This window comes from Molothrus ater, chromosome 25, assembly GCF_012460135.2.
Source record: "Molothrus ater isolate BHLD 08-10-18 breed brown headed cowbird chromosome 25, BPBGC_Mater_1.1, whole genome shotgun sequence".
Classification (NCBI taxonomy): domain Eukaryota; kingdom Metazoa; phylum Chordata; class Aves; order Passeriformes; family Icteridae; genus Molothrus; species Molothrus ater.
The window spans coordinates 3,157,041-3,169,791 of NC_050502.2; the positions used below are offsets into that span (position 1 = coordinate 3,157,041).

Here is a 12,751-nt window from a genome sequence, read left to right on the forward strand (position 1 = left end):
AGCTCTAAAGCTTCCACTTCAAATTAAAATTAATTCATTACAATTTTGAGTTGTAGCTATTTGTATTTGTTGGAGGGAGAGGAATGTGGAAAAGGAACAGGTTGTTTTTGGGCTCCTGATTCAGAGGAGCTCCAGATTTCTCCTAATGGATCCTGACACTTTCCTGCCAGCTCTGCCTGTTGGACTGCCCAGACTGGAGCCCTGCTGCTGCTCACTCACACCCTGCTGGCACTGCAAGAACAAAATCACCCCAGCTTTGCTTTCCTCCCTCTCTCAGAGCAGCCTCAGCACTGGGCACAACTCGGCAAAACCCAGGCAGGTCTAAAGCTTCCACTTCAAATTAAAATTAATTCATTGAAATTTGAACAAAATCACCCCAGCTTTGCTTTCCTCCCTCCTCAGAGCAGCCTCAGTACAGGGCACAACTCGACAAAACCCAGGCAGGTCTAAAGCTTCCACTTCAAATTAAAATTAATTCACTAAAAGCTGGGGAAACCTGGGTTTGGGACAGCAAACAGCTCAGGCAGCTGCTAGGGTGCATTAACCAAACCCACTTCATTAATTAATTAATACCATGTTTAAACTCACAGCTCCTGAAGCCCTGGCACCAATCCTGCCCTCAACCCCTGGTTGTGACAATGCTCCAGCAGCTCTGGCTGCATCCCCATCCCTCACCAGGGACATCACAAAGGGCTGGGGCTGGCTGGGGCTCTCAGCTTTGTGGATCTGCTCTGCAGCACATGTTCCCTTCTGGAACAGCACTTGGCTGGGCTCAGCACTGCCTGTGGAAGCCTCTGGGTCATCTGCTCTCCTTCCATCTTCCCCTGGCTTTAATTAGCTGATGTTTCCACTTCCCTGTTCTGTGGAGCAGGGAGCATGTGTGGTAACAAATCCTTTTGCTAAAAATACCAATTAAAAAAAAAAAATCATTGGAGCGTGGAAATGTGAATGAATCCAGCAGCTGTGTCAGCCCTGGAAATTTCCTGCAGGGTGTTTGTAGATTTGCAGTGAGCAGCACCTTGTCAAGCAGGTACAAGTCCATGCTGTGTGTGGGGAATGGCCAAAGCATTGTTAATCAGCAGGGAAAGCTCCAATTTTAACAACAGAGCCCAAAGTCAGGGTAAGAAGGAGGCCCTGCTGTTCTCTGCCTGCCCCTGGGGGTCTGTGTCACCTGCACAGGGTGGGGACATCTGGGCCCCTTTTTGGAGGAGGCAGCAGGGGTGGCACAAGGGGCTCAGGAGATGTTGCTGGAGAAATGCCCCAGCAGAGGTTCTGAGACAGTGTCAGTGTGAGGATGAGCCTGATGGGCTTCTTGGGCATCTTCAGCTTTCACCTGCAGAGGTTCTGAGAGGTGTCAGTGTGAGGACAAGCCTGATGGGCATCTTGAGGGGCTTCAGCTTTCACCTGCAGAGGTTCTGAGAAGGTGAAGATGAGCCTGATGGGCATCTCGGGGGGCTTCAGCTTTCACCAGAGCTCCAGGAGCTGCCTGTGGAAGGAGTCCCCAGCACGGGGAAGGAGCTTGCAGAGGGTTTTGGTGCCCACAGGGCACGGTGCCAACTGGGGCAAAAGCAGCTGCAGGTCGGGACAGGCAGCCGGAGCCGGGGAGCTGCGCAGACCTGGGCACGTCAATAAATCCGTGCCGAATCTTCCCTCCCCAAAACACTTTCTGCCTGTCTTTACAACCTCCTTCCTTTGCAAGCAGCAAACTTTTGGCCTCTGGGAAGCTGTGGCGAAATGCAAGTAGCGACCTGTCCCGGGCCAGGCTGTTTGCAGAGCTGAGCCCGGCATCCCGGAGAGCAGAACCCGGTAATTAGCGAGGGCAAGGCTGGGCTCAGGGCTCCGCTGTCAGCCAGCAGCTATGCGGCAGAACAGGATGACGGATTAAGGAGTCTCCTATCGGCCAAAGCCGTGCCCAGGACAGCAGGGGACAGCAGGGAAGTGAAGGAGCTGGGTGGCACCGGCAGAGCTGCCCCAGCTCACACCCAGCACGGACGGGGTTTGGGGGTTCAGCCACGCTGCGATCCAGGCTGGAACAGCAGGAAAAGCGCCTGGCAGGGCTGCAGGATGAATTGCACTCGGGCTGGGTGCAGGTGAGGGGCCAGGGATCGCCTGTCAGGACGTACCTGCCGAGCACTCCACCTTATCTGCGGCGGAGCGGAGTTAATGTGTAACCCGGCTGTGTTTGGTTAGCCCAGAAAAGCAAAGAAGTCCTGGGATAGGCACGGCCGGGACAAGGAATTGGGCAGCACGGAACGACGGACAGCCTGGTAAAACTACAAAACGGATTAATAATCATTTCTGTCCTTGCTTGTCCTTTGCTCTCTGTGCTTCTCCTGCTGGATGGGCTGGGGGGCTCTGGGTACCTGCAGGGCTCTGCTTTTGCAAGGGTGAAATGTGGTGGGGGATTCACCAGCAAAGCTGGACGAGGTGGTTTGGAGGTGGTGGTGGTGGGAGGAAAGCTGAGGAAACATCTCAGGCTGTCTTGAGCACAGGTTTCCAGCTGCTGGGGTGCTTCATTTACCTGTTGAGATAGGAGGAAATTCAGATCTGCCCTTGACCCCTTTGCCCCTGAGCTGGGACTGAGCTGGGATCCATCCAGAGCTGGGACTGAGCTGGGATCCATCCAGAGCTGGGACTGAGCTGGGATCCATCCCCTGGGCTGCCCGGAGCTGGGACTGAGCTGGGATCCATCCAGAGCTGGGACTGAGCTGGGATCCATCCCCTGGGCTGCCCAGAGCTGGGACTGAGCTGGGATCCATCCCCTGGGCTGCCCAGAGCTGGGACAGTGCCTGCAAGGCAGGGTTTGCTTTGGGTTGTGTTTGGGGCTGGCCAGCACAAAGCCTTTCCCAGGCAGGAGGGGTCTGGTTGCTGTACCCCATTCAGCAAAAGTGAGATGTTCTAACCCCGGGATGAAGAGCTTGGAGTGGTGCTGGCTGAAAGAAAGTAGCCTCTTCTCTAAAGCAATTAGCATTAATTGCTACCCGGCACCTCTTTGATGGCTCTGTGGGCTTTTAAAGGACAGTTATGGCAACGGCCACAAGAGCTGAGGGACCTGGCCTATGAATTTTGATAAAAAATAGCTTCTTCCAGATATGTTTTTACTTGGGGAAGAGGGCTACACCACTGGAACCCAGCTATAAACCAGTTTCTTGAGTACTGTGTCTTTTAAATCAAACAGTCACGTTTTTAGTTTGTGGTTGTTACTGTTGTGGCAAAGAGGGAACTAAAGTCCTTCTGAATCATTAAAACCGAGGGTTTCAACATTGATTTTTTCCCCTTTCCCATGCTGGATGAGTGTGCTGGAGCTGTAATCATATCAAGAACTAATGGGTAGGAAAAGGAACTTCTTGTTTCGGTGCAGATCCTCTGCAGTGCCCGGCGAGCTCGGGCTGGACTTTGCCTCCCATGAGCTGGGGCTCAGTGGGTGCCAAAGCCTTGGCAGCTGCTTGAGATCCCTGCAAATTCTGGTTTTGAATGAGAGAAAATGATTTCTTAAGTGGATTGGTGGTGGAGGGGTTCCTCATGGAGAAAATGCCTCTCTGCTGGCCCCAAGCAGCTGCACGCTCAAGTTCCAGTGAGGCTTTCACTTCCCCAGGAGGGTTTTGCTGACTGAAATTTGGGAGGGAGGCAGCCAGGAGCAGCACAACAACCATGGCCAAGCCTCCTGCTACTCAGGAGTCGATGTAAATCTAGAATAGTTTTGATATAAATCTAAATTTCACATTATGGATGCTCCAGTGCACAGTAAAACCCTGCAGAGGCCTGAAGTCCCCCAAGCTCAGCTCTGCTTCCTCACAGCTCAAATCCCTGGCTATGAAGAGATCTGAATTCAAAGAATCCAGGGAATTGCTGTTCCAAAGGCACCACTTACTTCAACGTCACTTAAGCAGTAAATAATGCAAAGCTGAGACTGAAATATTAAACTCCTCCTGCGTGGAAGGATTAGACCTGTCAGGGCGTGGGTGTCGAAATCTGATTTTTGCGGCGTATTCCAATTACAAAGGAATTCTTTCAGGGTCTAACACTCTGAACAAGCAGCCAGTTCTGCTCACTTTATCTCTGGATCTAATTCCCTGATCCTGCTACAAGGAAAAAAAAAAAAGCAGCAGAGTGTTCCTGCCTGCAGGTTACAGCACAAAGGGCTCCTCTGTCTCCCAAGGAGCAAATCCTCTCGCGTGGGTCCGTGTGTCTTGCAGGGGCTGTTGGTGTTTGTTTTGCTGCTCCCTCTCGCCCCCACAGCCCAGCTCCCTCCCCAGGAATAGGGTGGTGCACGTGGAGGAGACTCATTGGTGGTGTCAGGAAATTTTGGAAGCTCAGTGCTCGGCATCCATCAGTAATGGCACCTTCTGTGGTGCCATTGATGGTGCCAGGAAATTTTGGGAGCTCGGTGTTTTGCATCCATCAGTAATGGCACCTTCTGTGGGTGCTCAGCAGAGCTGTGGGCAGGGATAACTGTGCCCTCTGCCCCCTGGCTGGGGGGAAACCCAAATCCCTCCCCAAGAAGTGGGTGGTGCATGTGGAGGGGACTCATTAGTAGTGCCAGGAATTTTTGGAAGCTCGGTGCTTTGCATCCCTCAGCAATGGCACCTTCTGTGGGTGCTCAGCAGCGCCCTGGGCACCCTGTCCCAATGTGAGAAACCCAAATCCAGGCTGTTTGTCACCCTGCTGCCACACTGGGGTCCCACTGGTGATGGGAGGTCTGGGCTGCATCTGCTGCGAGCAAAGGGGACATTGGGGTGCTGCTTGAACCCCCCCAGCCTGCCCTGCTCCCCACAGGCTGTGCCAGCCCTGTGCCCAAACACACCCAGGCGTGCCCCAAAGGCCCAGGGGCACCTCCCTGGGGCCACCTCCCTGGGGACACCTCCCCAGGGCCCCCAAGGAAGGGTGGCAGAGGCAGCTCCTTGCCAGGAGGAAGCTCCTGACAGAGCAAGGATGTGAGTAACCAGCAGCATTTTGGGCCAGCACGTTCACAAGTTCAAGCTGCAGGGCTGGCACAGGGTGTGGCAGAGGAAAGAGGTCCCATGAGCTGGGGCTGGGGCTGTGCTGGGATTTCTGAGCCAGGCTCACAGCTTTTCTTGTGCCTTATCCACCCCTGTGTGGTGAGCAGAGAGCCACCAACACCAGCTGGCTGTGCAGAGATTTCCCTATTCCCAATTATTTTGAGGAAAACTTCAAGGATGATTTTTAAAAGCCCAGCTGTGCCTTCTCCTGGAGACAGCAGCTGAAGGTGGAGCACAATTCTTCCATCCAGCAGCTTCAGAGCCTGCCTGTCTCCCTCCCAGCGTGCTTGAGTCACCCCTGGGGGAACCTCACAACTCAATGCTTCTCCTTTTTCCTGCTCCAGCCAGGATATTCCCGCTGTGCCAGCCTCCAGGGCAGCCCAGGCTATGCCTAGGAAGGAGCTGGGGATGGCTGGCTGCAACTCTGGCAGCTGTGACAGCATGGTCAGCACGGCCTCCAACCACTCCCAGCGGGTGAGTAACCCTGGGGTGCCCAGCCCAGCTCACCCCTCTGAGCTGGAGAAGGATTTTGGGCAGATCTCAGCCCAAATCTGCTTTCTGTCAGTGCTTTGGAGGCAGCTGGAGGCCCTGAGACAGCAGCAGGACCAGGTGGATTCCTGAATCCCTGCCCCAGAGCACTCCCAGCCTTTCCATCCTGCCACGTGTGTGGGGAGCTCTTAGTGCTGCAGGGGCTGCTGTGGGGCAGGACAGAGCCCTGGAGAGGAGATCCTGTCCCTGGAGAGGGGATTCTGTCCCTGGAGAGGGGACTCCTAGAGAGAGGATCCTGTCCCTGGAGAAGGAATCCCTGGAGAGGAGAACCCTGGAGAGGGAATCCTGTTTCTGGAGAGGGGAGCCCTGGAGGGAGAACCCCATCCCTGGAGAGAGGATCCATCCCCTGGAGAGGGGATCCTGTCCCTGGAGCAGGGATCTGTGGAGAGGGGATCCTTGGAGAGGGGATCCTGTTTCTGGAGAGGGGATCCTTAGAGAGAGGAGCCCTGGAGAGGGGATCCTGTGCCTGGAGAAGGGATCCTTAGAGAGGGTGTTCTGCCCCTGGAGAGGGGATCCTTAGAGAGGGTGTTCTGTCCCTGGAGAGGGGATCCTGACCCTGGAGAGGCTCCTGTGCTGCCAGGGGTGCAGGGACCAGACCAGTTGTGTAACTGGGTCACGCTGGCTCAAAGCAGTGACAACACCTGCAGGAGACAGCGAGCTGAGCTCCTCCTGCTGAGCTCCTCCTGCCTGGCACCGGATGAATTCCCCAGTTAAGGCAGGGATGAGTTGGGACCAGGGGTGTAGATGTGTAATTTTTCACTATCTGTCCATTAAAGCTTGTTTGTCTCCCAACACTGATCCCAAGATTGATGGGCTAATTACATCCTGCCTGACTTGGAGCATAATTGATATGTGTGAGAGCAGCTCAGTCCTGGCAGCTTTTCCATTTGATGTATTGCAAACCAGAACCAAACCCTCTGAGTTTAATGGGGATGGAAGAACTGGTTGTGATACTGCCTGGTAAAAGATTTGGATAAGGTGTCCCTGCAAAACAACTCCACCTGGGATAATAATTCCTGCCCTGTGCTTGTTGATCTGATGCACATTCCATCCTGTCCTGTGCCTCATTTTGTTCATGACAGGTTGCAGGAATCACCCTGATATCTGATACTGCAATAACATCTCCTGGTGCTCAAAATACAACAAAAATTAAACAATTCTGGCTCAGGAATGAATGGGAGAACAAGGAGAGTTCATCACCTGCACAGAGCCCTTCAGTGTTGGTGGTGTTCTCTGTTCAGGTTCAGCATTGCTGAGCACTACAGGTGTCTGTACCCACAGATTTGTTACCCATCTGCTCACATTCCAGTTTAAAGAACTGAAAGTTAGAGGCCAAGTTCCCAAGTTCAGAATAATCCACCTTCTGACCCACAGAGGAGGTTAATATAAAAAAGGCTTTAGGTATATATATATTTCTTATTTTTAGAGGAGGCTATCTAGTGTTCTGGATCTGTAAATACTCATTATTGAACAGCCACTGGACAAGCAGCTGTCACAGGTTCTCTAAACTACCTGGACATTAAATATAAATATAGAAAATATTAAAATAACATATAATATATTAAAATGCATACAGTTTTAATAGATATTAAAAGTTATAGATATAAAGTTATATATGTGTGTAGTATAACATAAACCTCTCATATATATAGTATAAAGTACCATTCTTATATAAATTTATATACACATATATATTATAAATATATATAAATATATATTTATATATAATATATATACTACATATATATTTATATGTATATCTATTATATATATTTAGTATAAATTAAACATCTTTCTTGTATATAATAAATATATACAAATATAATATGGTTATATATTTATATATACTATATATACACTACATATATCTTTCTAATATATATAGTATAAAGTAAACCTCTCTTTCTTATATATATTTCTATATATTCATACACATACATATATTATAAATATATACATTTATATTTTTATATATTTTATATGTATATACAATAAATATATACATATAAAAATAGAAAATATTTGTATTTCTATATACTGTAGATGCACACTACATATATATTTATAGGTATTTTATATATATATGTAGTATAAAGTAAACATCTCTTTCTTATATATATTTATACACACTTATACATATATACATATATATTTATATATTTTATATGTATATATAATAAATATATACATATATATTTTTATTTCTATATACTATATATACACACTATATATATATATAGTGTGTATAAAGTAAACCTCTTTATCTTACCTGCTCTGCTTTATCTTTTTTTTTTTTTCCAGAGTGACAACAGCTATGACTATTTATCTGTGGAAGAGAAGGAGTGTTTGATGTTCCTGGAGGAAACCATTGGCTCTCTGGATGCAGAGGGGGACAGTGGGGTGTCCACAGATGACACCGACTACGGGGAGCCCTCCAAGCCCAGGAAAGGCCCTGTGCCCCGGGGTGAGCTGGAAACCCTTCTGCAGATAAGATTTTAATATAAAATATAAAAATCTATTTATTTCCTTCCCCAAAATAGTTTCCTACAGGCCTTATTCTCAAGCACAGATACGTATAATACACGTCCTGTCTAGGCATGAATATTTTACAGAATTTTCCGATACCTCAACTCAGTGGCTTTGAAATTCTACAATATATAAATATCTTGCAGGGATCCTGCTCAGTGTCAGTAATCACAGTAATTAACGAGGCTCTGTCAGGCCCAAAGGATCCAATTTCCCCAGCAGTGATGGATCAGAGTGTGGGGGTACCAGTTGTGGGTTTCTCTGGGTCGGGATTGAAGGCACTTGAGATGGCAGTTCATGTTCAGACTCAGGTGTTCATTATTTCTTATCAGTAAAACAGTCTCACTACTGAGAGTGGGGCAGCTTTTCATTAGAAGGCACAAAATGGCCAACAATCTCTTCCTACAAGGTCTTTTAAATCTAAACCATCCAATTAAGAACACCTAGATTATTTTCCTTTTTAACCCAATAACTGATCCCACAGAGCCCCCAATGGGGACTTTTCTGCCCAATTACAAAATGCCACCCAAACCCATGGAGAAGGAGGAAGAAGAAGCATGAAGAAGAAACCCAGGACCACACCCTGTGCCCTCCATCTTGCTTCCATCCACAACATATTAAAAATCCCAAAACCTCAATTTCCCACCTGAATGATACACCTACACTACTCTGTATAATCTCTTTCACACTTTTGGGTATTCCAGTCTATCCTGAAGTCCAGGAAACTTTCTCCATGGATGAGGGTCAAAGTCAGAGCTCCCCTGGGGGTCAGGGCACCCCAGCACAGACAGAGAAATATTCCCTGTGTGCCCTGGGTTTCCACATCAGAGGAGCTGGGGGATTCCTGGGTGCCTGTGCTGGCCCAGAAGGGGTGAGGGCTGTTCTGTGTCCAGAGCATGACTCCAACTCCCTCTCTTCCCAGATTTGGGGAACAGGACTCCCCCTGCAAGCAGAGCTCAGCAACGTGGGGCTGAACAGAGGAGTGGTAAAATCATCTCTGCCCCATCCAGCTCAGCCCCAGCAGCTGCTCCAGGCCCGGGTTGTTCCAGCCTCCCCAGGAACATCCCTGCAGCAAATGGAGCTTCTGGCAGCAAAGGAGGTGTCCCCACAGTGCCAGCAGGAAAACCTGCCCAGGAGGTGCCCAAGGAGGGCAGGCTGGACCTGGGAAGCCACACCAAGTCCGTGATTATCCAACCTCCAGACCCCTTCCAGGATGACCTGGAGTGGTCACGCAGCCAGCGCTCAGATGCCAGGGGGGAGGCACCCAAGGAGACCAAGACTTGGACTTCGTGGGGCCATCAGGAGAAATCCACGCTGGAGGAGGCCCCTCAGGACCCTGATGCCAAACGTGGGCCTCCAACCGCCCCCAAACCGCGGAAATTGCCCCCAAACATCATCCTGAAAACCAGCAGGACCAGCCCCGTGCCGGAGCACAACCAGAAGGTAAAAGCAGCACCTCCACCCTCAGCCACCTCCCAGGCCAGCCCTGCCAGCGACAGCACTGCTGAGAAGGGGAATTCAGGCCACCTCGACCCCAAGGAGAAGGAGAAAGCCCGAAGGGAGGCCCTGGAGAAGCTGGGACTGTCCCAGGACAGGCGGGAGCCCAGCGCCCACCTCCATCCCCACCCCAGGGAGACACCACAGCCTGGGGAGGGCTCCGTGCCGGGGATCCGGCAGATCCCCTTCAAATCCAACACCCTGGAGCGCTCTGGGGTGGGGCTGGGCAGCTCCATGGGCAGCCCCAAGGAGCAGAACGGGCGCAGCAGCAGCAGCTCCCTGGGCAAGATGTCCTTCATCGAGCGCCTGGCGCCCAGCTTCCTCCGCAGCCGCCCCCGGCCCGCCTCCCTCGCGGCAGGGAAAGACTTTGGGGGGCTCAAGGAGCAGGAGGAGAAGGACAAGAGCAGCAAGAGGAGATCCCACCCTCTGCCCAGCTTCCCCAGGCCGCCACGCTCTGCTGTCAGCGTGAAGATCTCGCCCAAAGGCGCGGCCGATGAGAACCGGCGCGAGGCGCTCAAGAAGCTGGGGCTGCTGAAGGAGTAGCTCGTGGGGGCTGGTGGAAAAGGGGATTTTCACCCCAAATCCAGCGGCCTGCACTGCCTTGGGGCACGAGCATCTGCTGCCAGAGGTGCTGGGAGCTTCACATCAAGTAAAGGAAGGCGGCGTGTACAGGATATTTTGTATATAGCAGGTGTACATGGGATTTTTATACCAGGCAGCTCTCAGCGTGGATGGGGTGTGTTCTCCTGCAAGGGCTTTAGTGCATTTGGGGATCCATCAAAACAGGGAAGCCATGGAATTCGGGGTTTGGCTTGTTTTCAAAAGGGTTGCCTGTGGATAAAGCGCCTCTGGGAAGAACTGCTGGACTTTGCTGCTCCTTTAGAACTTTTTGGGGTTTTTAAAATTAATTTTATCACAGCCTCTGAGAGCTGAGCACTCACCTGCCATGTGAAAGTGCCTTGCAAAATCATCACTGCCTGCTGGGTGGGCTGCCCAGACATGCCACTGCCCAGACATGCCACTGCCTCCCTGGCACACTCTGCTCTCCCACCCAGCCCTGACCACCTGCATCCAGCACCTGGAAGAGGCTTGAACTGCAGGAAAACAACAGCTGAGGAGGCCAGAGGCTGTGCTGGTGTCAGATCCAGAAGTGCTGCCCAAAATGGGGCAGATGCAAAGCTGGGACAGCTCCAACTCCTCCCTTCTGAGCTGTCCTGGCACCTCTGATGCTGCCAACACCTTGCTGCTCACCCTGGGGAACAGAGGTGGCTGATGTCCCTAAATAAACCTGTGTGTGATCAGAAAGTGCCATGTGGTACAGATTTATGTCACAGTCAGGTAATAAATAATAAATGCCCCTAAATATTTTAAAAACAAAAACAAAAGGGGTTTAAAACAAAGAGTTCTGAGAGAAAGGATGAGCCAGGTCAGGTCTGTCCCACCTAGAAAATGGAATTATTTGATTAGCACAGGCAAAGTCTTCCGTGGGATGGTGGAAGGTGGCCCCTGCCTGTGAGGAACAAGGAGAGCTTTGAGGTCCCTTCCAACCCAAAGCGTTGCATGGTGCTGTAATTGCCAGCTCTCCCTGCAGGCACAAAGAGGGAATGTGGAATTCCTGGTGCTCCCATGTTTGCTGCCAGGCCTGAGCCAACCCCAGAGGCTTCCCCCCAGCCCCAGCAGCTCGGGCTGGGCACTTCCACCTGCAAATGTTTGACTTTAAAGGCAGCAAGAACACAGAGAGGAGAGGGGGGGGAGATAAAAGGGTCAGCCAGGCTCCTGCCTGGGTTAAAGCTGTGTTTTCATCCCTGTGCTCCTCCCCTCTGAGCTCTCTTTTTTCTCCTCTGAGTGCTCAGCACCTGCATTGTGCAAGTCCCAAGGGAAATCTCAGCTTGTTCATCTAATGAGAAAGGAGGAGAGCATTAAGGACTCTCTCAAAGCATTTTTGCCCTGAAACAGAACCTAAACATTTCTTAAAACCAGATTGTTTTGGAAACAAAAGGCTTCTCTTCCAATCCTTGGCTTTAGTCAGAGCCATTGTGTGCTGGTGTCATGAAGGCTGAGTTTTGTTCAGATTTCCAAGGAGAAATCTCACTCCCAAAGATCCCTTATCGCTCTGTGACGTGGTGATGCTCACAAACAGGAGCTGCTATGAAGTGGGAACAAAAGAGAACATATTAAAACAACAGCCAGAGAGCAGCAGGGTCATTCCTCTGGGCATGAACTCCACATTTCTGTGCCTTTCCTGGAGCTGCCAGATGCTCTGGGCTGAATCACTCACCACAGGCAAGTCCCATTCCACCAGCCCTTTAATCCTGCCAGGGCAATATGGAATTTTACCTGCTGGATGTGTTTGTAGCCCTTAGAAACTGAGCTGTTTATGCCCCAGGGCTGGGGCCTGATGCAAGAGCAGCCCACGACTGTGCCTGGTGCCACCCAGAGCCCAGCCCTGCTGCTGGCACAGGGATCCTGCTCCTGCTCCTGCTCCTGTTCCTGCTGCTGGCACAGGGATCCTGCTCCTACTCTTAATCCTACTCCTGCTCCTGCTCCTGGCACAGGGATCCTGCTCCTGCTCTTAATCCTCCTCCTGCTCCTGCTCCTGGCACAGGGATCCTGCTCCTGTTCCTGCTTCTGCTCCTGCTCCTGGCACAGGGATCCTGCTCTTGCTCCTGCCCCTGCTCCTGCCCCTGCTCCTGCCCCTTCTGCTTCTGTTCCTGTGCTCCTGCTCTTACTCCTACCCCTGTTCCTTCTGCTTCTGGCAGAGGGATCTTGCTCCTACTTCTGCCCCTGGCAGAGGGATCCTTCTCCTTCTCCTTCTCCTTCTCCTTCTCCTTCTCCTTCTCCTTCTCCTTCTCCTTCTCCTTCTCCTTCTCCTTCTCCTTCTCCTTCTCCTTCTCCTTCTCCTTCTCCTTCTCCTTCTCCTTCTCCTTCTCCTTCTCCTTCTCCTTCACCTGGCAGAGGGATCCTGCTCCTGCTCCTGCTCCTGCACTCCTACTCCTGCCCTACTCCTGCTCCTACTCCTACTCATGCTCCTGCCCTACTCTTACTCCTGCTCCTGCAGGGATTGAGGCCACCTCAGCTACAAACCAGCATTTCCCTGCTCCTTTCCCGGCCTCAAATTCCTTGGATTCTTTCTGAGGGTCAGCACCCTGTGCACACCTTTGGGGTGGTGCAGCTCTTGA

General features: G+C 51.2%; 1 protein-coding gene across 2 annotated transcripts; it reads left to right on the top strand.

The window, feature by feature from the left end:
• The first annotated feature begins 1,526 nt into the window (after positions 1 to 1,526).
• C25H1orf116 (chromosome 25 C1orf116 homolog) lies at positions 1,527 to 10,845 on the top strand. 2 transcript variants are annotated; one of them, XM_036398182.1, is made up of 4 exons: positions 1,527 to 2,267; positions 5,345 to 5,474; positions 7,851 to 8,013; positions 8,998 to 10,845. In XM_036398182.1, the coding sequence occupies exons 2-4, from the start codon at positions 5,388 to 5,390 to the stop codon at positions 10,113 to 10,115; spliced, it is 1,368 nt and encodes a 455-aa protein (XP_036254075.1). In that variant the 5' UTR covers positions 1,527 to 2,267; positions 5,345 to 5,387; the 3' UTR covers positions 10,116 to 10,845. The 2 variants fall into 2 exon arrangements, with proteins under 2 accessions (XP_036254075.1, XP_036254076.1); XM_036398183.1 differs by lacking the exon at positions 5,345 to 5,474.
• Positions 10,846 to 12,751: the final 1,906 nt, after the last annotated feature.

Coding starts and splice junctions, on each gene's coding strand:
- C25H1orf116 (XM_036398182.1), top strand. CDS start 5,388: ATGCCTAGGAAGGAGCTGGGGATGGCTGGCTGCAACTCTGGCAGCTGT. Junction 5,475..7,850: donor CCTCCAACCACTCCCAGCGG/GTGAGTAACCCT, acceptor TTTTTTTTCCAG/AGTGACAACAGCTATGACTA. Junction 8,014..8,997: donor GAAAGGCCCTGTGCCCCGGG/GTGAGCTGGAAA, acceptor CTCTCTTCCCAG/ATTTGGGGAACAGGACTCCC.